Source organism: Semicossyphus pulcher, unplaced genomic scaffold (genome assembly GCF_022749685.1).
Source record: "Semicossyphus pulcher isolate SPU_LCO1_2020_fin unplaced genomic scaffold, fSemPul1.0.p SCAF_5, whole genome shotgun sequence".
NCBI lineage: Eukaryota > Metazoa > Chordata > Actinopteri > Labriformes > Labridae > Semicossyphus > Semicossyphus pulcher.
In genome coordinates, this window is record NW_027211726.1 from 4,746,638 (window position 1) to 4,772,568 (window position 25,931).

Sequence of the window (25,931 nt, forward strand, 5' to 3'; positions counted from 1 at the left end):
GTTGTGGCAGAAAACATCGCTATAGAAGCAGTCAGAGAGAACTAGATCAGTGCAGTTGTGGGCAGGACAGCTAAACGATGAGTTTTTAAATCCCAGACAATTGTTGAAAATCAGGTTGCATAACACGCATCAAGTATTCTCATCAGAAATTAACAAACCTGCACGCACAGCAAGATTTGGAAATAATGGTGCATTCCTCACTATAGAATATAATAACATTATGTGTGCCAGCAAGGTAGAGGGTGAGGTTGTAGGAGGTAGCTGAGCAAGAGTTTGTACAGTGGGAAGAGTCAAATAAAATGACGTCTAAACTAAACTCACAAAGAATTACAGACGAGTGTGAGAGTGTCAGATATAACAGGAGGCATGTCATCTCAAACTGAAATACCGTTAGCAGTTTTACACCTTCACCTAACATGATGTGATCAGAGTTTATCAAAACATCTGTCGTGTTTTAGAAGCCACATCAAACTCACTTCAGAGACTTCCTGAGGTGAACCACCCACATGCATACACACTCAAAAACACACCTTTAATAACACATATTTCCAGCCTGACCCAGTGCTTCAGGTGAAGGACAGGTTCTTTGTGCAGAGTGGGTTCAGCTGACTTATTCAACTTTGTGAGACATGCTGTCTCTCTCTCAGTGTTAATGAAAGGCTTGCAGTCTTAGTCATGACTCTGCTCTCTGTGAGCACATCTGAGATGCCACCCAGGGGATCCCAGAGGCCATTTACTCCACACAACACACCCACACGCATGGAGGCACATACAAACTCACACGCACATACACAAGCAAGTCAGCGACACACACACATGCACCAGAGACCTCTGGAGTTGATGGAGCTCCCTGCTGCAGCAACGGGGGAGGAAGGAGAGGGTGAGAGAAACACAGGGGGAGCCTGAAGGCGCTTAAATACCCAGAGAGGGGGGGAAATAATGAAGTACAAACGGAGGAGAGGAACAAAACAATGAGATTGATCAAAGCTCAAAACAGCAGGGGAGAAGGTATGTTCGAGGAGAGAACAGCAAGGGCTGCTGGGGGAATAAAGATGAAGAAATAATATGGAGATAAAACAGCAGAAAGGGAGGAAGAACCAGGAGGAGCAAAAGCAAGAGGGCAGTTATGTTGTGTGAATAGAAACAAGTAAATCCAGCTAGTGAGAGCAGTAAAGCAGAATGAAAAGTATTCGTTTTTCACATAACACACATTTATGTGTTTTAGAAAGAATGGCGAAAAATGGAAAATCTTCAGGAATGTGCACGGGCCTGTCCAAACCTACAGGTACGAGGAGGGTGTTAAAAAAGAAACAGGACTAATACTGGATACAACACTGAACTTCAACCCAGAGGTAATCATCTTAGGCATGTTATTAGTAAATCAAAAAGCAGAACTGTCCTCACTTTATGTCAGTGTTATATCCTGAAGTTTGTCTTCTATGCTTGCAGGAATTTGATTTCTGTCTAGACTTAACAACAAAGACTGAAATATTCCAAAGGCTTCTCTAAAGTAACGCCCCCACCAGCACCCCGTCAAACAACAGCTGTGTGAGCTGATAAGTGTCATACGTCCAAACAGGATCACAGATCACTCAGTTAGCATGTGATGGACATTTACCCAGAGTTCCCTGCAATACCTGGAGGAAACTCAGCCTGTTTCACAGTCATTACTGTCACTCAGTGTTAGGTCGCCTAATGACAATTTAGACTCTAACTCTGGTTGACGTCTTTTTTTTTATTTGAGTTAAAGTCTGATTTTAGATTCATTTGATTTTGACTCGATGATCAATGCTCTTTAAGACACTGCACTTCACAGAGGTCTCCTGGTAATTAAGCGTTCTCCTTTTCTGGGATTGAACTTTGAATTTCAGGCGTTTTTGTTTTCGTTTCTTCTTCCTTTGGTGGCTTTTGTTACTCATGCTGACTCTGCATTCACGTGTGTTTGGATGCAGCAAGAAGTTCCAAGTTCCTGCTGCTGATGTTCAGTGTTTTTGTTCCTTTTCATCCACAGTTTTCCAGCAGCAGTAGGCAGCTTTATTTCAGTTAATATTTTTGGTAATGCTTCCTTCATGCAGTCTCTGTCCAGCACAACACGACAAAGTGGCAGCAACTTAATTATAACAGTGGGTCAGATGATCTGAAGTGACAGGACACGCAGAGCAACAAACGCACATAGAAAAGTCTTCTGCAGCTGCACAGTTTTGTTTTTGTTCTCAGCTGAAAATCAGCTTTTATCCAACTGGTTTACAGCCGTCTGGATGTATAAAGGGGCAATATTTGATAACCAAGAGGCTGCCAGACTTAAATTGTGTCACCTTCCCATGTTTATGAGGTCTGAGCGTGAGCAGACCATCTGCATGCAGTACAAGATTAACTATACGCACTAATAAACCTGTGGAAACTATAAAAGAGTGAAGGGTCATCATTTCATCTAAATGTTGCCTTGTTGTCAGACTTTGGTGCCCCTTATTTTGAAGTAAATGGAGGCACAAAACCAGATTGTGGCTCCGTCAAGCAGCTGCATAAAGCTCAACTTAAGACAGCTTATGCTACATGAGGATACGTCACCAATGGCACTAACTCAGCACTAATGCAAAATTCTGAAGACATATTGGCCCCTTCTTCTATCATAGTTTAATTTGCATGCAGAAACCTAATGTTGTCTCTTAACTGAACCATATAGTCAAGTTTTTATCATGTCAGGACTCAGGCCAAACAACTTCATAAGGCATCAGGCTCATAGTAAAGGATGAGCAGTGTTTCCCCACAGGATTTTGTGAGACTTTGGGGGGTGGACGCCGAATCCTCTACAGGGGTCCGGGGGCATGCCCCCCCTGCGCTTTGAGACCAAAATTAAGAGGCTAGAAATTTGTGCTCTTGTAAACAAATTGGTTGTAGCCTATGATGACATAGCAAACGAAAGAGAGCACAGTTGGAGGGACATGTTTCTTTATGAAAATAAATAGGCTACAAATAGACGTGTGGGCTGCAGTTGCGTTACCTACACGTTATGTCATCTACCATTACTAACGATGTTCAAATGCATGTTTAATCAGCGTGATCCGCTCATTGACAGTAACTTTTGGAAACAAAATCTCGCTGTATTCCACTTCCTGTCGGCACACACAACCTTACGCCGTGTGTGGGCTGCAGCTCCGCTAAAGTAAACACTCCGCGGCACAATCCGCTCCGTTACCAGCCCGTGTCTGTGGCCACAACGTTAACGAGCACCGGGACGAGGTGCGTAACTAAAACCCTGCCTCAAAAGCAAGCCTGATCATCCCTCTGACTTTATTAGGGACGGCAGCAGCATCACGTGCTTGTTTACCGTTTACAGGCTGAAGAGCTGCATTAATGTGATATCAGACGAACTTTTGTTGTAGATTAGTGAACGAGAAAGTGGTGAGTTCTCCTTTTACACCAAGCAACAATTAAGTAGCAGCTCTACTTGTTTAAGTTAAATTGCTTCACAATCGCTCGTCCTGCGATGTGACTATTATAGGACAGGAAACTTTCACAGTACAGATATAGTCATCCATCCATTATCTATACCACTTATCTTGTTCAGGGTCGCGAGGGGCTGGAGTCGTTCCCAGCTGTCATTGGGCGAGAGGTGGGGGTACACCTGGTGATCGCCAGTCAATTACATGGCTGACACACTGAGACATACAACCATCCACGCTTACATTCACACCTACTGGCCAGTTAGAGTCACCATTGAACCTAGCGAGCATGTCTTTGGACTGTGGGAGGAGACCAGCGTGTCTGAAGGGAGCCGAAACATCCACGGTGAGAACATACAAGCTCCACACAGAACCAGGAACCTTCTAGCTGTGAAGCTGAAGATTTAAACACATGCATTGCTTATGTGTTTGCAGACAGGGTTTTAACTTAAAACACTAAGAATTATCAAAATTGCTGGAGATACATTTTCTGCTAGTTGCATCTCGTGCAGCTGAGGTTTTTTCCCACACGTGGTTGTGGTCACAATGTGACTGGTTTTACTGCAGCTACACTCTGGAAAATTGGCATAACTCTGATGTGACAGATGCTAATTGTTCTCCAGCGTTGTACTTGTTAATTAATCAGATTCAGACTCTGATTATGAATTGTGTTTTGTGAGGCTGCAGTGTGATGTTTGCTTGTTAGACTGTGAAACAAGCAGCTCCGAGCTTCTGTGGTTTGTTGCAGTTTGTGTGAGGCTGCTGACCTTTGAGGAAAAGGTCATCTCTGTTTGTGCAAGTAACCAAAGTCTCTGCAGTGGACTCCAACAAAAACAAAGGACCCTCAGACATGAAAGGGGAAGCCTTTTTCTTCTTGACCTTAGATGCTATTTACAATCATACATTTTTAAGTTTAAATACACCTGATGGTCCATCAGTGCCTACTTTTGAATTTTTGCTTATTGTAACGTCACTTCTTGAAGGATTTTAAAGTACTTAATTCCCTTAGAATCTGTGAAACAGAGCCTAAAGGTTACGCACGTGAACCATACAAACTGACAGAAATAATTAAATCATCATGAATTGAAAAACAAAATTTCTAAATAAACACAGAAAATAATAGTGATGTACTCTCTTGGAGTATCTTAAAATAAGTAACATCCCTGTACAACTTAAAGGTAATATAATAAATAAATAAATGATTAAAAGCATATTATGCAAACAATAATCTCCTACATACAGAAAGGCTGTTCCTGCAAATTGTACGGGACATTTTAACCACTTTTACACCACACAAAACGTAATGATGTCATCAACAAAAATACGCATCATGTCAAAGATAGAAGACGTCGCTTTCGGCTCCCATGGGGGGCCGTTTTCATTGGGAAAAACAAACCAAAACAGCTGTTGTACAAATCAAATCAGGGCCCTTATATTTGTGGATTTACCCTGCTCATCTGCTCCACTTTAGTTCAAGTTAACCAGCTTCTATGTGTGATAAGTGGACCGTCACATAATTTGCCAATGATAAGTAAAGTGATTGAAAACACAAAAATGTAACATTTAAACTCAAACATAATATTAAAATACTGCATTTAAATGTGTTTCTCAGTGCAGCTCAAATATAGTCAAACTAACCTATGTAACTGAAAACAGGAAGTTTCCATATAAAGCCGCTCCAGTGTTTGTCTTGATTACTGCTGTCCTTACAAAGCCTCTGCTACGTCGTCCCTGAGGCTATCTTTCTGTAGTCTGAAGATTAGGAGGCCACCGGTGTAGATGTTGGTGCAGCGCGCTTTAATCTGTTTGGCAGCGGAGCAGAAGGTCTCAGAGAAATGAATCTGAGACATCAAAGAATGACAGAGAAGCGCTGGCTGCCAAACGGCCTGCTGGTGCTGCACGCCTCATTTAGCCAAGAACAGACTTTTTACATCAGTCAATCTGCTCGACAGATTTGGCATTGGAGTTGTATTTTCTACTTTCAAACCAATGATACACAATATATATTCAGATGTCTGTTTCAGAGAGAGAGAGAGAGAGATTCAGGCTTCTTTTGCTGTGATTGGTTATTCGTTTACTCTGTCCTCAGAGCTACACAGAAGAGATGTTTATATAGAAAAACACCCGTTTTATCAGCATTGAACATGAAGAGCTGCAGCTCATGTCAGCTAATTCTGCTGTGGGGTCGTCTCTCTGCAGGACGGGAGGAACTAAAACTTAAAAGCTGAAGAATTGCAACTGATTCTTCATTTTCATTTTCATTCATAACACTGAGACGGTCCTCCTCAGAAAAATAACAGCATCAGTCATCAATTCAAAATACAACAAAATTACACTTTTACTGTGGTGTGGTGAATTTGACTCTTATCCATCAGCAGGAAATGTCGCTGTAGATAGATGCGTCCACAAAACTCTGGATTTAGATACCTGTGGCTACTCTTCACCTCCCATTGTCTGCACACAGTTTACATTACTTTCTCTCAACCACAACAACAAAGGCTCTATAATCTTTCCTTTAACCTAACTGAACCTTAACCATCGCAAAGTCTCCATTGTTTTCCCAACTGTATTGGTTTTTCAAAGGCACTTATCAAAGTTGTAATCCTGCCAATGGGCATGCTCAGTCAGAAACGCTGACAGTTGGGGTTGTACAATAATATTTGTGTGTCATGTTTCGGGCATTTAGATAAAACATTGTTCCAAAAAGAATGTTTCTGCAGATAAGATGACACTTTAACCAAAGCTGAAATACTTTTCTTCTTTTGCCCAGTGATTGTGTACATTTTGAAAAGCAATGTATTTCACGTCAGCATCGTCCCACAGGCCATCATGTCAAAACTATGCATGATAATATGATAATTCCATAACAGGAGCAACTTGATGGTCTCTGTTAACCTGCTTGTTAAGTCTGACCTCACTTGTGCAAATGTGCATGACTGCTATAAATATGTACGTCTATGAAAAACAAAGTTTGTACAAACAGGTTTTGGAGGGTAAGTCAGTTATAAGGGACAGGTACTGGGTCGGTTGAAGATGAGGTGTAAATTATTATCACTATGTAGCTTCTCCCTGCTCACTTTTCCAGAGCACTTGTAAATAAAAGGCCAATACATCATCATCTACAATATGAGCATGTAGAAAAAGAAAAATATCGATCATTTACAAACAAGTTAAACCAAAGCTGTCTTCCTGTTTGGCTTTGTTTTTTTTCACCAGCTGAACATTTAGTGAGTAAATCTGACGAGACTCAGTCAATGAATCGATCTCAGTCTAATACAGTGGATTAATAGCATCTGATGCGCTCTTGCTGGCTTGGAACAACAACCTGTAGCCACTCCAGTCTGTTTGAGAAGATAAGCCCCTCATGATGAGGCAAAACGTTTCTATAAGGATTTATATTGCTGTGAACCATAGATTTCTATTACTATTTCTATTCTCTAAAGCTAAAGTTAGCTTACGGTAGCATCCACTGGTAAAAGCCCAACGTTTACAATGTCACGTCCTGGTTAATCTTTTTTTACCAGCTGTGAGAACAAACATGTCAGGAACACGTTACGAACACATGGAGATCAATAAAAAACAGCTGAGGATATTTTTTAGACTTAAACAGCACTGCATATTGTCAATACGACATAGGTCCATAGGAGACGTTGTAGCGGCTTGGACTCTGAAGCAGTTTAATGCAGAGGTGCTACGTCACCACTTAAAGTCGCCAAAAACTAGTTAGAAATGATGTGCACGTCAAATATTAAACAGTGTATTTGTTTGTTTATCTCTGATGACGTATTTTATTCTAAATTCTAAGAGACCAAGGTGACTCCTTCAGTAGAAGACATAAAAACACATAATTCACCTTTCTTACATTGAGACCAGAGACCATTTGGTATTATACTTAATAATGCCTCCATCAATTAACTGGTCTGCACCTTAACTAGATCATTTCCTGCCTTCAATTAATCGAGCATTGTTTGGAGTTCTTTGTTGTAGAGCAGCACAGAGTGATTGCTTTAGTAAACATCGATGTCCTCGCTTCATTCAGCTGTTTAAGAGCAGAGAGACAGCAGGGAAGAGAAAGCACAAGAGGATGGTGAAAGGCACCGGGGGGGAAGAGGGGATAAAGAGAATGAAAAGGTGGATTTGTGGTAGAAAATGTTCTACGTTTAAAGTACTGCTCTGCTTTAACTGCTCCACGAGGACTAATAAAGCTGCATTACTGCACCACAGGGACACAGGTGGGAGAAGGAGGGTGGGAACAGGAAGAGTTCAGGGAATAAGGGAGGGAATTAGGAATCAAGAAAAAGAAGAGAATATGGGCGTTTGAGGAGTGAAGAGGAGGTGAATGAGAGTTAATATAACAGGAAACAGAGGAAGAGGAGGAGAGATGGATGGATGAGGAGGGACGCAGACAGAGGGGAAGAGTAAGAGGAACTTAAAGCTGATCGGCAGGGCGGAAAAGAGGGAGCGCTCACAAACAAGCCTTTTCCACAACATGCTACACATGGACGCACACAAATACACACAACTGCACCTGCGCGTGTACGCTGACACACGCACATACCCAAGTGAAGAAGGGTGGCATTGTGGGACGCTGCAACAATAAGTCCTGACAGCTCTCTCTGGCAGACCCTCGCCTGTCTGCTGCCATCGCTCAGGGCACTGTGTGTGTGTGTAGGTGTGTGTAGGTGTGTGTGTGAGGTGACACACGGCCTGTGACAGTGATCCGAAGTGAAGTCCTGAGTCTGACTCACCCGCGCTTCAGCGGCGGACGCTCTGAGCCGACACCGAACACTAAAGGAGTCCTGCTCACTACGGCATGTCGGGGTAATACCTTCATCCAACCATCCGACCTTCTGTCCGACTGTGTTGGTGTGTGTTACATTTTTTATGATGTCATGGGCCACCCCAGAGCCCCTCCAGCTTCTGGAGGTTTCTGTTTGTTACTTGGTGTCCCGTTGGTTTCTAAGAAAGACACAATGTTCTTTCTTATCTGTGCGTCTTAAAAACTACTTTTATTTTGCTAAAGCTTTTTCTGTTGAAATTACAATAAATAATCTGTATAATTTTATTTAACAAACATAGAATCATGTTTTCACTACCCACTGCCACAAATGGATAAAACAATGATTAACAGCTGGAAAACAATATCTCATTTTAAGAGTAAATGTATGGTAGCCTCCAGTACCTCGTCTTAATGTGTTCAATTAATTTAACAACCTACAGTGCATGTAGTGACAGAACACAGGACAAATCTGCATGCTTATGTTTCTAACAGACATGGGACGTCCCTCACCTGATCAGACAGTAATAGAAATCTATCCGACCTCATTCCAATCACCAATCACAACTGTTTATCTATTTAGGAGAAGGTATATACGATGACTGTCTGTCGTTGAGGTGTTGTTCTGTCAGCACTACTTTAATTGGACGTAGTTGTTCAGAAACCAATGGTACATTTTGCGAAGCAGCCTATCGCTATGACTTTCAGTCTGAAGTTCTTTAGAGTTTTTGGCACCTGAACCTGAGGTGACGCAGGCCGAGAATACATGAGGGGGCAAAGCCCCCCCACGCCCCCTCGTTTCCGGCACGTGTACTAGATTTATTGCTGTTATATAGGGCAGTGGCGAGTTTGTGCCCAGGGCCCGTGGTCATGATTATCCGTCAGTGAGCGAGAGGACCACAAAATCATCCTCACTGCTTGACGAATCCATTTTGCTTGTATTGCGAATTTTTAGATACAGAATAAAAATGCATAGGATATTAAAACGCATCGCACTCAGTGTGCAAGGTTTCTGTGCGTAACAATTTTTATCGGATGACGGATGAAAGAAACGAATACAAAAAATACTAACTTGGCGTGCAAAGACCTTTAGTTTGCTGTGAGTGGTTGTAGGAAGATTTTCACAACATATTTGACAAACCATTTGCAACAGCTAACATTAGCATTCAGCTGCCTCCTAGCTTACAAAAGTATTTGAACTATTTCTAGAGTGTAGTTAAAGATATTTAGAATGATGTCATACCTTTCCTAATGTAACTTGTAGCACTACCAAACACTGTTAGCTAGGAACTGATTGATCTCTAGCAGTAGCTGCTGTCAACAGTAACTAAGTAGTGGTGTGTTATATGTTGTTTTACGCACCAGATTTTCACTATCGTTTGTCTTTTTGAGTTCTGATCAGTAAACTGCAGCAGTACAACCGTCACACAGAGCAGATGTCTTTCAGTCATGTCCATTAAAAGCTGAACTCATCCCAGGTTTTCAGTCCATATTCCTGTATATATGAGTACGCTGTAGATGGTAGGAGCTTTCACAACATGTGAATGGAAATGAACAGAGCTCAGGAACAAGATCTACTGCTGCATCTTAACACTGACAGAAGCCTCGGCTTTTACAGTGAGGGACTACTTTCAGCGGCTTGTGTGTTAATTCAGGTTCAGTCGAGGTCAGTACGGCGTTAGAGCCCACAGCACTCTGATAATGTTGTTAAGTGTGAGACCCTCAGCAGAGCACATTACACAAATACTAATCTGTGTACCAGCTTCCAGTTGTAACACGGTGATTTTGTCTTTAAGATTATTCAAGGAAATGCAGTAAGTAAATTGTCTTTGGCCTTCCTGGAGGAGCTCTAATTCTGCGTCTTAAACTCCCCAAAGATCAAAGCTTTATTGAGCAGCTTAAGAAGACCCAGAGTCCACATTGATTGATGAACAGTTTGTGGGTTTCTGTTAAACACAGATTGCTTCCTAACATGGATTGCTAGGTGGGAGATGTGTATCCAACTTTATGACAGCAGTTTGTGTGTTTGTTTGTCCCTTTAAACACAACAAAGCCCCCTGTGAGCAAAGCCAGCTCCATTACTTTTTTTAGTAGTGAAAGCCAGGATACCTAACGATATAATCACCTCAGAAAATCAAGCCATAAAATATTTAACACATAATCCAGGCGTAAAGTATCACAACTGCAGCTGCCAAACGAAGGAAGCAGAGCTAACAAAATCAAAGACTGTGTGAACGTGTAAGTTAAGGCTTTTAATATCACTGCTCCTTCATGAAGGTTTGAGTAGAACAGAGTGGGAGACCGTTTTAGCCTCATTCTTTTGCCTGAAACGTGGAGGCAAATAGAAACTCGTATCTTAAAGGGTTCAACAAGAAGGCTTCAGTGCTTCAGTCGGTCTCGGATGACGTAGGATGACACCGGTAAAATGAATATCTCTTATAAAAATTGTGGGCTTTGCTGGTCACTATTCACAAAGCTCTGGGATCATGAGAATGAACTGATCAGTAGGTGGTGCTTTTATACAGGTTTATGTGATCTTGAACATCTTCAGCAGGCTAAGTGTGCAGCACAAGTTACCATGGTGATGTTTCCTGGTAAGAAGTGAACCACAGCTGACCTCATTTTGGATCTCTGGGATTGTTTAGTTGTAGTATACAGGCAGAACAAAGACTACTGAAAATAATGACACAGCATGTTGATGTGGACGTCGCCCCAGTCTGTTGGCCTGGACCTATCAACCAATATCAGTGCTGCACCTCAGTGATGTTCTTGTGTTTTTCTCTGCAGTCAGGCTGTAAAGTCTGAAACCAGGACAGATATATATAATATATATATATATATATAATCTATAGTCTAGTCATAGTCTATTTTTTCTCTTTGATAAATTAAATTGATCTTTTCATGGCGGGATCGTTGGATATTGAAGAGTTTTCTCGCTCTGCCCTTCAGGTCAGAGATGCTCATGGCCGCCTGTCAATCAAAGTATTGACCAGTCGCCTCACTCCGCTAGTCCGTCACCCATTTGACTCGATGGCAAGATCACACTATCCATCTTTAAGATCGTGCATGACTGTGTGTTTATCTACACACACACACACACACCTCTTAGTACACAGGCCGTCCGTCAGCAGAGGTAGCACAGTCGATATTTTGGAGTTGGTGAGGCAGGAAGGTGTTCCTGCGTGAGGTGATACCTCAAACACGCCTGAGACAGGAGAACAAACATAATGGAGTGTGAAATCTAGCCAGAAAGCAGCTTTCGAAGAATATTTAAAGTCATAATCTCTAAGATTTTCATTTAAATAAATGTCTGTTAAGTCATTATCTATGCTATGATGAAAGCCTTTGCAGTATTAAAGACTGGGTGTCTTTCATACTGGGTGTCCTCGTTTTCCATCAGCCAGCAGTGGTTGGTCTGCCAGAGAGGGTAGGCAGAGCTAAGCGGCTGCTTGTCCGCTCTCTGCAAGTGTTGCGAGTAAACAGTAATCTACTATGGCTGAACAAACAAAGAAAAGATGGATGACTACAGATACAACTTCAACAAGAAGTGAAAATCCAAAGAAAAAATTATCTCTGAGTTATGGCTGAGTTGTTGTGTTGTTGTAGTGCCACACATACGTGAAATGACATTCGGATATCTCACAATTATGTGCCATCTAAATTTGCAATATCACAAATTATCAAAAAAATTATCAAATTATTAACAAAGCCACATTTTCAATAAACCAGAAAAAGATTTATAAGAATGATGGATCAATTTATTCTCTGAATTGAAAGATAATATTCACAAGTGTTTATTTACTGTACAAACAAACAACCTAAAGTGAACCTGTTATATCTACAGAAGAAGCTTGTCGTGTTCTTCAGTTTGTTTTTCTACAGTAGCCCAGAATGGACAAACCAAGCAGACTCGAGAGGACAAGAAAGGAAGAGGGGGATGAGTGTCAGTTGGTTGAAACCTGCAAAATCACAGTTATAGTTCCTCTAAATCTTACACACTGAGTCCCCTAAAAAGAAGAAGCAATGATGTGGTCCTACAACAATAAGTATTGTGTATGTATATCCAATGTCGGATATATCTTCCAACAAAAACAATCTTACTTTTAATCTTCAGTCACTGACGGAGCCCTTTTCTAACTGAGATATCCTGCAAACTACCAGACCAATAGGACTGAATCTACTTACAGAGAAAGAGTAATACGTGAAAACAGACCAGACCCCATGACCAAGCGACACAGCGTGCTACCAGAGTATGTGCAGAGCCAATAGATAAGCTTTAGTGCTTGTCATGATAAATGTTTTTATAAAGGACGATGTGTGCTAGGACAGACTCCAGCCCTCTGTGACCTTGGAGAGGATAAGTGGGTTAACACAATTATTGAAAGTGTGAGGACAGTTTTGGTTCCTGAAGAGAGGCAGCCCAAACTGTGCTCTCGCTCTCTCTCTCTCTCTCTCTCTCTCTCTCTTTGTTTATTTAGATGTAAAAATCTTGTATCTGGTGTAATTTCACTCATATTTTGAGTCCAAATCAGAAATAAATGCTGCAACAAAGAAGAGCAACCTGTCTCCTTTCTACGTTCAAAGCAGCACGGACACGGAGATGAATGCATTTTACTGAAATCACCTTACTGGAGTTTTGAGGATTAAAATTCAAGCCGTTAGCTCGGAGTGCCTTTTAGAAAACAGTGAAATTGCCCGATGCAGCTCTTCCTCTGCTTGTCACATCTCTACTAAAAATTCATGTGGCATGGCAGCTTCAGGCTCCCATGTTGAGAACCCGGAGCGGGGACTTGGCCACAGAGCCGCTCTGATGCAAATTTAGAGGAAGAAACGTGAAACGAGAGAGTCAGAAAAAGACGCGCCTGAAGGAAGCATCACCTTCTCTTTCCATTACTGGCCTGAATCGATTCAGGCTAAAAATAAAACCAGCAGGACTCCGCTCTGTTGGCGTCGCATTCATAGATGACCGCGCAGGCCGAGTGTCACATCGGATGCGACTTGTATTATCCAACCTGTGTTTATTTATGTGGAAATCGAGCTGCTGTCAGACAAACTGGGAGTCTCCTCCACTCTTGGTCGCAGCGTCTCACTTTCCTGCCAACTGAAACACAGAAGCCGAAACACCGACTACAATTACAAACTAATGGATAAGATTTCATCTCATATGGCAAAAACATTGACAAACAAACGTCTGTGTAATGTATTGATTTACATTACTAATGTCCTCGCAATATTGTGATGTCACACATGTGAAAGATGACAGTAAATCTTTCTTCATTAAGGTTTCACATGTATCTGTCACTGCAGGTTTTGTCTGATGCACCTCTCAGCACTGTGAGCATGTGAGTTGTGGGTGAACAGCTGACCTCAGCAACACTCTAATATTACTGCTCATTGAGCCATCCAATGCTGTATAATGATCACACTGAAGCACAAAATCTGTTGATTAAAGGCTTCAGGGCTGAAACGTGGATAACATATTCATGATTTTCACTCAGAAGTGTCTAAATCCCCCAGTTCTTCTTTATATTCACAGGCAGCTTTTTTAACAGCGCTCCTGGAAAAGAATAGTTTAATTACAATATTTATGAAACACATGGTAGCTGAATTACCATGTTTGTCGTTATATCCACTTCAGTGTGATTACCACAGATTGAAAAGCAACTAGAGGGCAGCACAACAAAATGTAAATACACAACACTGATAGGCTGTGTTCGAAATCTCATACTGCTAGCAGTACATACTGATTTGGCCAAAATGTAGTATGCACTACATACAATGAAAGAAATCTCCAGTATGCATCGGACCAGTCTATCTTCGCCTACTGTATCCCACAATGCAAAGCGCTGGAGCGTCGCGACGGCAGTTGAAACGGCGGACGGCAGCAGAAGGGGGCGCTAAACTGGTGCAGCATACTGTAAATTAAATTTGAACAGCTCCATACTGCATACTACCACCAAACGCAGCATGCAGTATCAGGAATGTAAATGTAACTGTAGCTGGGATTACCCAATCAGTGGATACATGAAGTGTGACGAAACTAAACTGCTACTGCACGCACGTCAAACCAATGTCCTTCAAAATAAAAGCACAGCATAGACTTTTTGCCAAAGGCACACATCCGCGACTCACTGAAAACAGCTCCACGACCCACCAGTTGAGAACCACAGGTTTGTAGTATATAGAATGCCATTTCAAACACAGTTGTAGTATTTACTCATCCAGCAGATACAGAGCAACATGATCACTAATTTTATCTGATAAACAAAAGTCGAGTCTTGGAAATAAACGGCTTTCGTCCGATGATGATTTATTTCACGCTCAATATTTCTCTGCTTCTGGTGCAGGAGGAAAGCAGGAAACTGATAATGAATATCTGGGCCAAGACTTCCTCTTCCATGTGTTGGTCATTGTTTATAGTTCGGATAGCATGTTGAGACACAACAATGGAGGTGAATAGGAAATATGGCATCTACAACCAGAATGTCATCTGTGTATACGGACATATCTGAAAAGCAGAATTGTCATCAGACAACAGCTGATGGGTTCGAGGACTGCACTGTGGGCTTCTTCTGATCCCACACAGATTGTTTTCCTTCATGCAGAAGTACCATAAAATTCAGTGTATAAGACGCTTTTAATACTTTATTTTTTTTCATTTAAAAAGTGGGCTGTGTCCTATATATCGCTGCGTCCAATATACCAGAATAAAATGCAGAGAGGTATTTTATTATGTTACGGTATTTACCCTGATGATGGCGCTATAATCTAGCTAAAGCTTCATCAAGGACATGCACCGTCATGATCGCCAGTGCAGCCTCCATTTGGGGTACCCCAAAAACAGACTGCATCTTATATTCCGGAATTTACGGTAATTGGTCAATACTACTCAGACTCCAAACAAAAAAACAGACTCCTCTGATAAAATTGTCTCTTAACTCCAGGTTCTGCATTCACATATAGACATGTGCATCTGGAGAGTAATGTAAGTCAAAGATTTACTCTCCCATTAGCTCTCTTTCACTCCACACAAACTCCTGAGGGAAATATGTCACCCTGAAGCTACTAAATGCTCCAATATGTTCACCAGCTAATTGCTAATTCTGTTTGCCCTTTGGGCCATTTAAACAAACAATGAACTGAAAAAGACCAAATCTATTTAAAGGCTTTAAAGAGATCATTTTCTATGGTTCATAGACACATCTCATTTGATCAATTTCTTCAGGTAGAAACATTGATTAAAGCAGCTTTGATTACATTTGTACTTCTTTTTAATGAATTCATGTTAGTGACATTAATGCTGTTGCAATTATTGATGAAGATTTGTTTTGTTTTTTTGCCTTTATTAGCTAGGACAGCTGAAGATGGAAATGTGGGGAGTAGAGAGTTGGGCATGACATGCACCGAATGACCAGAAGTCGAGCCTGCCATCAGTGTGTGGAGGACTGTAGCTGTTGTACATGCAGCGCCTGCTCTACCAACTGAGCTAAACCAGTGCCCCATGTGCGTGTTTTTGACGGCAGCAAATCCCTGAACTATAAACTGGAGACTTAAGTGTTTAGTAAATAAATGGAGGGACTGTTAACCATCGAGATAAGCTAAGAACAGAAGTTTTTTGTAATGACAGTTTGCCTCCAAGAGATCCACAGCGCCTCCTCTGTGGAATAATAACCCCTGCTAACTGCCCCTCTGTGAAAACAACCAGCACCACTGCTGCACTGTTTGACCTTGTGCTTTTTTACAGCATGTTTTTTAGAGGTCTTTTTAAATCAAAGTATGTTTCAGTGTTTGAATGAAACAATTCCTTCATCTGACGGTGACCAACACCTGACGCTTTATGTTGCAGTGTCCATCTCCAGCTGCACTTCCCTACGTCAGGACAATTATTGTAAACAAGACAGAGGCAGCTATGAGGACGACACACAGCCTCAGACGACCTCCATGCTGCTCTGCCCATTGTCAGCCACCGGCTCAGATTTGGAGGGAGATCTGTTGGACTGAAAACAGCTGCTGAAAGCTGTTCTTCCAGACAAAAAGGCTCAGGCTTTCAGAGTTTATGATGACAGCATATTGTGGAAGGAATTGATGGCAACGGCAACATCAACTCCAACATGTTTGTTCTCTCCAGAAAGAGGTCAGTCAGCTCTGCTTTATGTAATGTTTTCTTAGAGGCCCCTCCGACCACCTCTGCATTAAGACATCTGCACCAAAGTCACCAAATCAGCAATCACTGTCAAGAAGTCACAAGTTTAATCGTGGTTCAAAATCATATCGATTGTTTGGCCAACAGTTCGATATTTGCTGATGTCTGCCACAGTCACGTTTCATTTGATTCAATTTAGCTGCAATCAATATGAAATAATACAAGGCCGATTTAATACAATACAACATTTGTATCAACTCACAAGAAAAAGTAAAATAGGAACTCAAATTTTTATTACTGAACTTTTTTAAATGTAAAGAAATATTTTCTTTTATGACAAAAAAACTGGTTAAAAAAAAAAGTTCTTCACTGGGTCAACACCATGTTTCTTTTCAGGTGCCTGCCCAGGTTTCATGTGTAAAAGCACTGTTTGCGTGTGGCCTGTGCTTTGTCTGTTGAACTGTCTTTACTTTGAAATCAAAGTAACCTTCATACTGCCAACAAATTCCAAGGAGGGGAATAAATGTGTTTCTGTTGACTGCTTGCTATTATCTACCTGAGCCTCGGAGGAAACACAGATGTGCCATGGGAACTTCAAAATAAAGTTGTATCTTTAAGACGATGATATGGATCAACGTTTTCACTTTGAGAAGACAGAGGGTCGTCCTCATGAGAAGGCTGGTGCTTTTAAGTTACCCAGTCCATACCTGTGTCATTCCCCCACCCTAAATGTTTGTAAGCGTGGCATGTTACACAGGCTCTGTTAGCTTATTTGGTCTTAACATAAAACATTCTGCAAATACAAGATAGGGTCTCATCTAGTCCTTTTTCCAACAGACCAACAAATCCTCTGATGTTCAGACCAAAGTAAAGTAAATAAAGTGAGTCAGTGTGCAGGATGTGTGTCTCTTTCACAGTCAGAAGCACTAAGTATTGATCCCACCACCTGTTTATCAGACTCTGTGCTGTGCAAAAACTTTTAAGTAGTTGTTATCCATCCAAGCATGTGGTCAAAGTGTTTCAAACAGAAGTCGCACCAAGTGGTTGAAATAAAGTTGAATCCTGAGACGTCACCTACTGAACAGATATTGAGGACAGTCTTGGCTCAGCTGCATTGCAGTACAGATTTTGTTTTCCAGGTAAATCTGCCTTAAATCTGCAGTGAAGATCTCTCACACAGTGGGCGTGAACAGCCCTTCCAGAAGCCTTAATCCTTTTCTGTGGTGTTTTTTATTAGTGCCGGCTTCTGTCAGCTGCACAAGTAGTCGCCTTTCTGGCCTGATTGTGTAGTGTAGGGATGAAACTGTTGGCCTGAAAAGCCCCTCTTTGTGACTCTCCTGCTGTCGAGTGACGACTGTTAAACATCAGCTCTACTGTAACCGCAGGATAATTGCGTGTAATGGCAGCAAGATGCTTTGGATAAACGGCACGCAGCTGAAGGAACCAACAGAGCACTCAAAGACCGAACATGATGCTGCAGAAGTACTGAGGTCAGAAAAACAATAAAAATACCAATAGAACGTCTTTTTTTGGTTCTTTTATAACTCTCTTTTTTTTTTTACAGATTACTTAAGAGATGAGACTTTTTTCTTTCTTCAATTTGACATGTGATTCTCAGGGGTGAGTTTTGAATGAGAGAAGAAGACGTACAGGGAGAGACCGAGAGCTGTTGACCCATATTTACTGTAACATTTTCCCTCCCCTCCCTCCGTCTCTCATTGACCTCCCTCTTTTACCCCGAGTCTATTTTTAGCAGCAGCCGCTTTCGCTCAGGCCTAATGTAAGAATAGATGCTCCTCGCAAGAAACGCAGCAAGAAATATTCAGCAGGAAATAAATTGACTGTCCTGGCTGATATAAAAAGCGCTGTCACACAGTCACATCACAAGTTTGTGTCTGACTTTAGGGGCATGCTGGTCTTTTTCCTGGAGAAGGAGTTGTTTATCTGTGAATGATGATGTCATGTCTCCCTCTCTTACTGAAGATGATGGTGCTCTCTCATCCAAACAAGTCCACCGTTGATAAATTATTTATTTATATATTTATTTTCATGCAAAGGTAAATTTGTGGCATCAATATTTTTCTCCCACTGCTGGCTTCACTCCAGTATTGTCTTCTTCAAGGTCAAAAACTTGATCCCTAGAAGTAGTTGTTTACCTTCCTCTCTCTTGCTGCATGCTTTGTGATTCCTGCACTGCCCATGATGAGACAACCAACTATTAGAATGGAGACTGTGATGTCTGTTAAATATATTTTTTTAAACAAACTATTAGAATAAGTCAAACATGAATTACTGAACCGGCCTACCAGACACAAGACGTTAAGCAGGTTCTGTATACAAAGCAACTACAAAGATACGCAGAATGACGACAAGGAGACACAAAACCAAAGACCCTTTAAAAAGACAGCTTCCTGAAAGTGAAGCCAAACCCTCTCTATCGCCCCCTGCTGACTGGCTGCAGTATAGGTCATAAACCTGCCTCCTCCATGTTAACAGATGGGACATGAGTCAAACTATAAAATCAAAATACACGCACGTTACATTTTTCTCCAACATGGTTTCTGTCATTATAGTTAGTTCTTATCATGCTGATTTATGTCCATGAGTTCATTTTTCTCACAAGTTTACTTTTAGTTTGATGCTATAAAAAGGGGGTGTGGCCTCATGATTGACAGCTGTGTTGACAAATCAGGTTCCTGCAGCATTCTGTTCCTGAGTAGCAGAGTAGAGGAGGAACGGCGAGAGGAGACGTAACTAACACTAACACTACAGTCATTGAACTTTCCATCAGTATGAATATCTGCTTCAGACCGACACAGGAAGCTGTTCTGCTGTTCAATATGTCGGCATGTGGGATCTTTGCCGGGTTTTTTTCCGGTAAGTTACGTGTGTGTTTTGGTTTCTAGAAGTGGCTATGGCAGCTCCACCTTCTGATCTCTACTGCGCAGTCTGTGGCTCAAAATGACGTCACCAGTACAAGAGGGCAGCGCCCGCCTTGGAGGTATTTTGGCTTCAATTTTGTACAATGAGAGCAGATGGAGACTCGTCGACCATCTTTGTATACAGTCATTGCACAGAAAAACCACAAATATATGCAAAGGACCAAATATGACACAAACCATGACAAAGAGACTCGTACACAAGCGACACAAGCCCCAAATGACGACTATGATACCCAAAAAAGACACAAAGAGACATGAGCAACTACAAAGACACACAAGAGGCTACAAAGAGACACAATTAAATATAGAGATGTGCAATATTACCACAAAGAGACACAAAACATGGCAATGAAGCACAACTGAAAAAATACATCAAACAGAGATGCAAAACAACTACAGCGTTATGCAAAAGACACGCATGACGACAAAGAGAAACAAAATGAAAAATACCAAATAAACACAAAGAGAAGCGAGCAGCAACAAGTACGAAAAGGCACAAAACAACCGTCAACTACAGAGAGACACAAAGAGTTACAAAACAAGAGACTAATAAAACAATAGACACAAAATGCCTACAAACGATGTAAGTGCCCTAGGAGTAGTGTTGGGCCTTTACATGTCTCTGCACAGGGGCCCGTTGTGTGATACTCTGCCCAAGGTTTCTGCACGTGATCCTCAGTTACTCATCTTGTAGTCCGTCCAACAAAGTGGAAACGTGGAGACATGTTCAGCTGCAAACAGGAAAAACACTGATACAAACAGCTGCAGAGACTGGAAACAGACTGAACATCACATCACAGTCTGCAGAAGCAAACAAACATTTGCATGACCAGGAATGACAATTTAGCTGCAGCCGTATGATACAATGCAATATTCAGATGTTTCCCAGCCTGCAGTGTTTTTCCTACTTTCCCTCCTTAGGACGCACGCCACACTTTATTGCTCCGTCTCCCCCGTGTTTAGCCGAGATTTAAAAGAAAACCGGGAGCTGCAGACTCAGTCGACCTCTCTCTCAGCTCTCTCCTCACAGCGTCTGACTGGAGCACACGTTTCCAAAAATGAAAATATCAAGAGAAGTGAGATAACGTGCCCGGCACACAGCTACCGTAATATGCTTTGATCTACTTCTGACACCGCAAATAATGGAGAGGGAAGGGGAGGAAGGGAGGTGAGAGAAAGAGAGAGAGACAGCCAGAGGAGATAAGATGAACACAAAGGGAAACACACCCACTTATGAAACCAGAAAACACCGGGGCGATATTTAGGCTCATCACACCGAACGCTCCTACTATAAAAACTGTTTCCTTATCATTTCCCACCAACCACAACCTCCATCCCTCCTCGTATCTCTCTCCATCCATCCGTCCGCCCGCCTCAATGACAATCAAAGGTCAAATCTTCCCTCCCTTTATTTATTTCAATCCCCCGGCAGCCTCCATTTGTTTTCATAAGGGCGCTGATGAGGCTTTGATGGAGCGTTTAAAAGACAGAGGGAGGTGATCTGGTCCTCTGTTACAGTGTGTGTATGTGTGTGTCTGCATGTCTGCATACATGAGCATGTGGAGGCAGGACGCACCAGATGCATGCTTCACTTAATGGGAAATGATGATACACACACACGCTGATGAGTGACCATGCTTCCCTCGAACAGACAGCAGAGCAGTTTGAAGTGCGCCTCTTGGGTCTCAGAGTCTGTGCTGAAGAGACGATTTAAAGGTGTGTGTGTGTGTGTCTGTGTAGACTCTTGTTCTTCTACTTTGTGAGGACGCATTGGAGACCTTGAGATTGAGGACACTTGGAAAGTGAGGACATTTTGTTTTGGTCCTTTAAAGATTTTTTTAAGGTTTAAGGCTGGTGTTAGTTTCAAAGTGAAGGTGATATTTAAAGATTCTTTATGGCGGCACATTTGGCGATAAACAGTAATTGCGGGAGCACACTTCCCAAATTAACCAGATGTCCACGGTTGGCTCGAGTTGTAACTCTTAATTTCCCTGGCTAACGGTCGGTTTCCTTTTCAGACTGTTTGCTTCATCTGAGCGTCCAATTTGTTTCTTTTTCTTTGGATTTTCACTTATTTTTGAAGTTGTATCTGTAGTCATCCATCTCTTCTTTGTTTGTTCAGCCATAGTAGATTACTGTTTACTCGCAACACTTGCAGAGAGCGGAAAAGCAGCCGCTTAGCTCCGCCTACCCTCTCCGGCAGACTGATGGAAAACGCGTCACTAACTGGGCGCCTTTTAAAAATCTTTGTAAAGTAATTTAAACCATAATGATGTGTAATTTTACAATTTCCAATGAGCTGTTTTAGACATATTTATAGAAACAGTGTCAGTTTGAGCCTCTGGTGAGTGTTTCAGAGCCTGGCATCACAGAACACTTCAAAAAGGGGAGTTAGTGTTGAACCATTGATTGTATTTAAGAAGTGGATGTAGCCTCTTGGTTTCGTAGGTGAAGCCAATGTGGAAGTCCCTGAAACCTGCATTCCTTCTATTGGCCAGCAGGGGGCGACTCCACTGGCTGCAAAAAGGCGTCAGATCGCACAAACCCAATTCTACTTCTTAGTTGATTTATCATGTCAAAAAACATTGTCCTAAGAAATACAACAAGACATATTCATTTTGGTAAATTATGGTCCCATTTAGAGTAGAATAGACAATAAAGCATTTTATGCTTCAGGGCAAGACTAAGGCTTGACTAACTTGTCAATCAGGGTAAAGACAAACAATTCCTTACAAGCCGATCGTCCAAATATGGTCATTTTTGGCTCCACAAAACCAAGATGGCGGCGGCCAAAATGCTCAGAACCAAAGTCCATAAAACCAGTTGGTCACATCACAGTGGCTACCTTCAGTACAGCTTGTGTCTTGAACGTTTCAGTTCATATGCTTCTGCTAACAGCAGTATCAACGGGCGCACATCGAAGTGCTCCTGGACAAAACTTCCACGGGGCCATCCCCTCTGTTAGATCTTTGATTAGCAAAGCACCTGCTGATTTAAGTTAGGGGTATGTTAATGCATCATGTGATCTATGGTCCTCACAAGTATAGTATAGAACCGTTGACATTGCAGAATTGACCTACATGTGCACACCTGAGTTAACCCAGCCCGGTTCTGACTCATCCTGCACGAGTCATGCTCCCGAGCTTCCTGTTCATATTTCTGTGTGCGTGTGTGTGTGTGTGTGTGTGTGTGTGTGTGTGTGTGTGAAACTCGCTGTGCACTGCCTGCGTCTTCAGTTTATTACGTCGCTGCGTGACGCACAGTAGAGAAAGACAAGAGGAGAGGTGAGGAGAAGAGGGAGGAGAGGATAGAAGGAAAGAAGGGGTGAGGGGGGAGAGTGGAAGGAGGGAGGAGGAAAGGGGGGAAGGAGAGAGGAGAGGAGGGAGAACGGGGGAATTTTCTCAGTCACCCAGGATGCAATGACCTTAGTTTTGTGTCAAGGCGGAGGTCTCTCTCCTTCTCTCTCTCTCCCTCTCCCTCTCTCTCTCTCTCTCTCTCTCTCTCTCTCTCTCGCTCACACACACAGACATACTCTCTCTCTCTTAAACACACACACACGCGCACACACAGCCTGGTGTCATCCATGTGCAGACGTGTACGTCAAGCTGCATCTTATTCCGCTCACATCCCTGCTGCCTGTCTGTCCCGCCTCTCCCCTCCGCGTCTCCGCTCCAACACACACACACAACCTCTCAAAACACACACACACACATGCACACACTGAGATGTAATCCCTGTAGTAAACTAAACAAACACTGCACCCCAAAAACGGGACTCAAAGCAGAAAAATCACATTTTAAACGCTGCAACTCCCCGCAGGGTTTCTATAAAAGTGTAACATATTCTTATTCGTGCCGGCGCTTCATCTCTTCTTCTGACCTTTTTCTTTACACCTCCGCCCTGCAAACCAATCACGCGCATACCTCTATCTTTAATTCCCTCCATCTCTCCCTCCACATGGCAGAAAATAAAGCGGCGTGTGCTTACTGATCGTCCGGGATCCTATGCAGCCCATGTTGCCTTAAAGACGCTCGTGCAGCTCGGGGAAAATAAAATCCATCCGTCCAGCGGGCATCTCTCCCCGGATTTACTCTCTCTGCGCTTTACCCTCTCCTCTTCCTCTTCTTCTTCCTTCTTTCTGTCTCCTCTTCTTCACTGTCCTCCTCTCCTCCGTATGTGAGACACAGAGAGGGTGTGTATGTGCGTGTCATCCGCTCCGCTTCCTCCCTCGCTCTCTCTCTCTCTCTGTCTCTCTCTCTCTGCTCTCCGTCGTCACACACTCCTGTTTCCCCCAGTCATTGTCGACGTCGCTCCATCGCTCTCTTTCTGCCTCTCGCGCGCTTTGCACACACAAACACGCACACTCTGGCACACACGTGCATAAATATATTGAAGCTGTCAAAGGTAGAAACGTGTATAATTAAATAAACAGTGTAGCTTCCCCCGGAGTTTGCTGAGTAACGTTTCATTAACTGATATATTGAAAGAAATGAAGGTTGTTTCCATGCGACCAAAAGTTTTATCTTCCTGCACAGCACTGATATTATGTTCCGGCCAGAAGTATATTGTAATGATGTTTATCTACTCTAAATATTCTCATTAATCAAATTATTCAAAAAAGGAATAAAAAACATTATTAAGTGTTATTTTTCAGCTCTTTTCAATGGATGGAGAAACTCAGAGCCTGAAACCACCCACTGGTAATAATAAAAACGACAGTATAAAACCTTAACAGAACTTTTTCAACAAAAGATGTGACTTTAAGTTACCTCATATCAATGAATAAAGTCACACTTTAAAACACATTTTATTTTTTGTAACATAATCAATCTGTTCAATCCTTAGAAAATGAAACCTGAACAATCAGAAAAAATCAAAACAGACTTTTCCTCTTCATTTCCTGATGTGTTACATTAAAGTTTATGAAACAAAACCCTGATGAAAAGCTTTAAATCTTTAAGATATTTTTACTATATATCTAAAAATATATTTAGTATATTAAGTATATTTATTTCTTCATGTTAACTTAGCATAAACACATTGAGTATATTATCAACAAACAGATTTAGATGTTCATTGAGCTTCCTCCTTGCCTCATGCACAGATACACTCAGTTCATGTCAAACCTGCTAACTGTGTAATCCCAATGTTATAAAATCTAATAAATGTTATTTATAACACAGTTCAGACTGTCCCCAGTTTTCACATCAAGAACATTTGATCAACTTGAAGAAAGTCAAAGTAATTTTGGATTCTGCTGACAACATGCAAGCTGTGTTTTATTTACATTGCATTTCCAGGTGTTTCCTCCAGATCTCGACTTATTTATCTCGTTATCAGGCTGGTCACTGTGTTATGACAGAGCAGGACATGCCATGCTGCCATTGCCCACACTAATGAGGTAAGTTAAGCCTGTTTCTATGTTTGTTTTGTGCTTTTGCAGCTCTGAGGATCACGGGAAAACGGAGTAAATACAATGTATGGATGCACGTCCGTTAAGGGCTTCCCTAACACCCTCCTATTGTTTGCATGTTTTGGGATCTAAATGATTAGCAGGTTCAAACTGTTTTGTGAGTCACAACATGGCAATAAAAGCTGCAACAGAAGTGGAAAATAAGTCACACCGGAATATAAGACGCAGTCAGTGTTTGGGGAATCCCAGAGGAAAAAAGGTTATCTGCTGCTGTTTATTAATACAAACATGTATTATATGTTATATGTTACTGTTATATCAAAACTATTTCAATTTATTTTCATTTCACACACATTCAAAACACACAAATTACAGCCAACCATCTGTTTTCGCCATGTCAACTTTGCAATCCTTCTCGCTACCGGTGCTGTAGCTAGCGCTAGCTGGCAGCCTTCGCTCACATTGATTGTTGTGAGGGTGACAGCTGCAATGGGGATTATGACAGCGCATGTCCGTGACGAAGCGTTAGCAACAATCAAGTTAGTTTCCTCACTTATAACCGCTTTAATGTGGAGCTGTGATGTCACCACTTAACAACCTGATAACGCCATCGTCTTGGTAAAATACTGTAACACAGTAACATACCTCTCTCTGCCTTTTACACAGGTATATTAGTTGCACCAGTTTTTAGGACGCAGCCCACTTTTTAGATGAAAAAAAAATATATTAAAAGTGCGTCTTACACACAGAATTTTACGGTAAACCCTGCGGGCCAATGTTCACTAAAAGTGCTTGTTTTAGTAACTGACAGGCTCCAAATCCCTCCTAAGATAGACCTCTTTGTTAAAGAGAGGGGTGCTTTTTTAACCAGAAACAGTCATTATATCAGTCTCTTCAAAGCCACCAGACTCCATTTACAAATACAGTAATTTTACCTCGCAAAACACAGAGGCAGGACACAGCAGAAGTCACTCCTATAATTGACATAAAAGCATCATGGGTGCTAAAAAGAAGTTGTTTTTGTCTCAATGTGTCTCTATGTCTACTTTATAGTCAGAATCACCATCATGGTTTGTTTCTAAGTGGCGGTCGGTGAGCTAAGCTGCTAATATTTTATATCTCTGAAACATTTTATGCTCTTGGAGGGACACAAAGTCATCTACATCAGACCATTTCAAGCTTTATCTGCTGCTCATCATATTACTAAGCTATA

The 25,931-nt window shown here is 41.8% G+C and overlaps 1 protein-coding gene across 4 annotated transcripts in view; it reads right to left on the reverse strand.

The window, feature by feature from the left end:
- The window catches only part of fam131ba (family with sequence similarity 131 member Ba), a 60,396-nt gene extending 36,778 nt beyond the window's left edge, over positions 1 to 23,618 (reverse strand). For all 4 annotated transcript variants that reach the window (XM_069682181.1, XM_069682184.1, XM_069682182.1 and 1 more), the window contains exon 1: positions 23,293 to 23,618. In XM_069682181.1, the coding sequence (XP_069538282.1) occupies positions 23,293 to 23,320 (28 nt within the window). In that variant the 5' untranslated portion in view covers positions 23,321 to 23,618. The remainder of the gene's footprint in view (positions 1 to 23,292) is intronic.
- Positions 23,619 to 25,931: the final 2,313 nt, after the last annotated feature.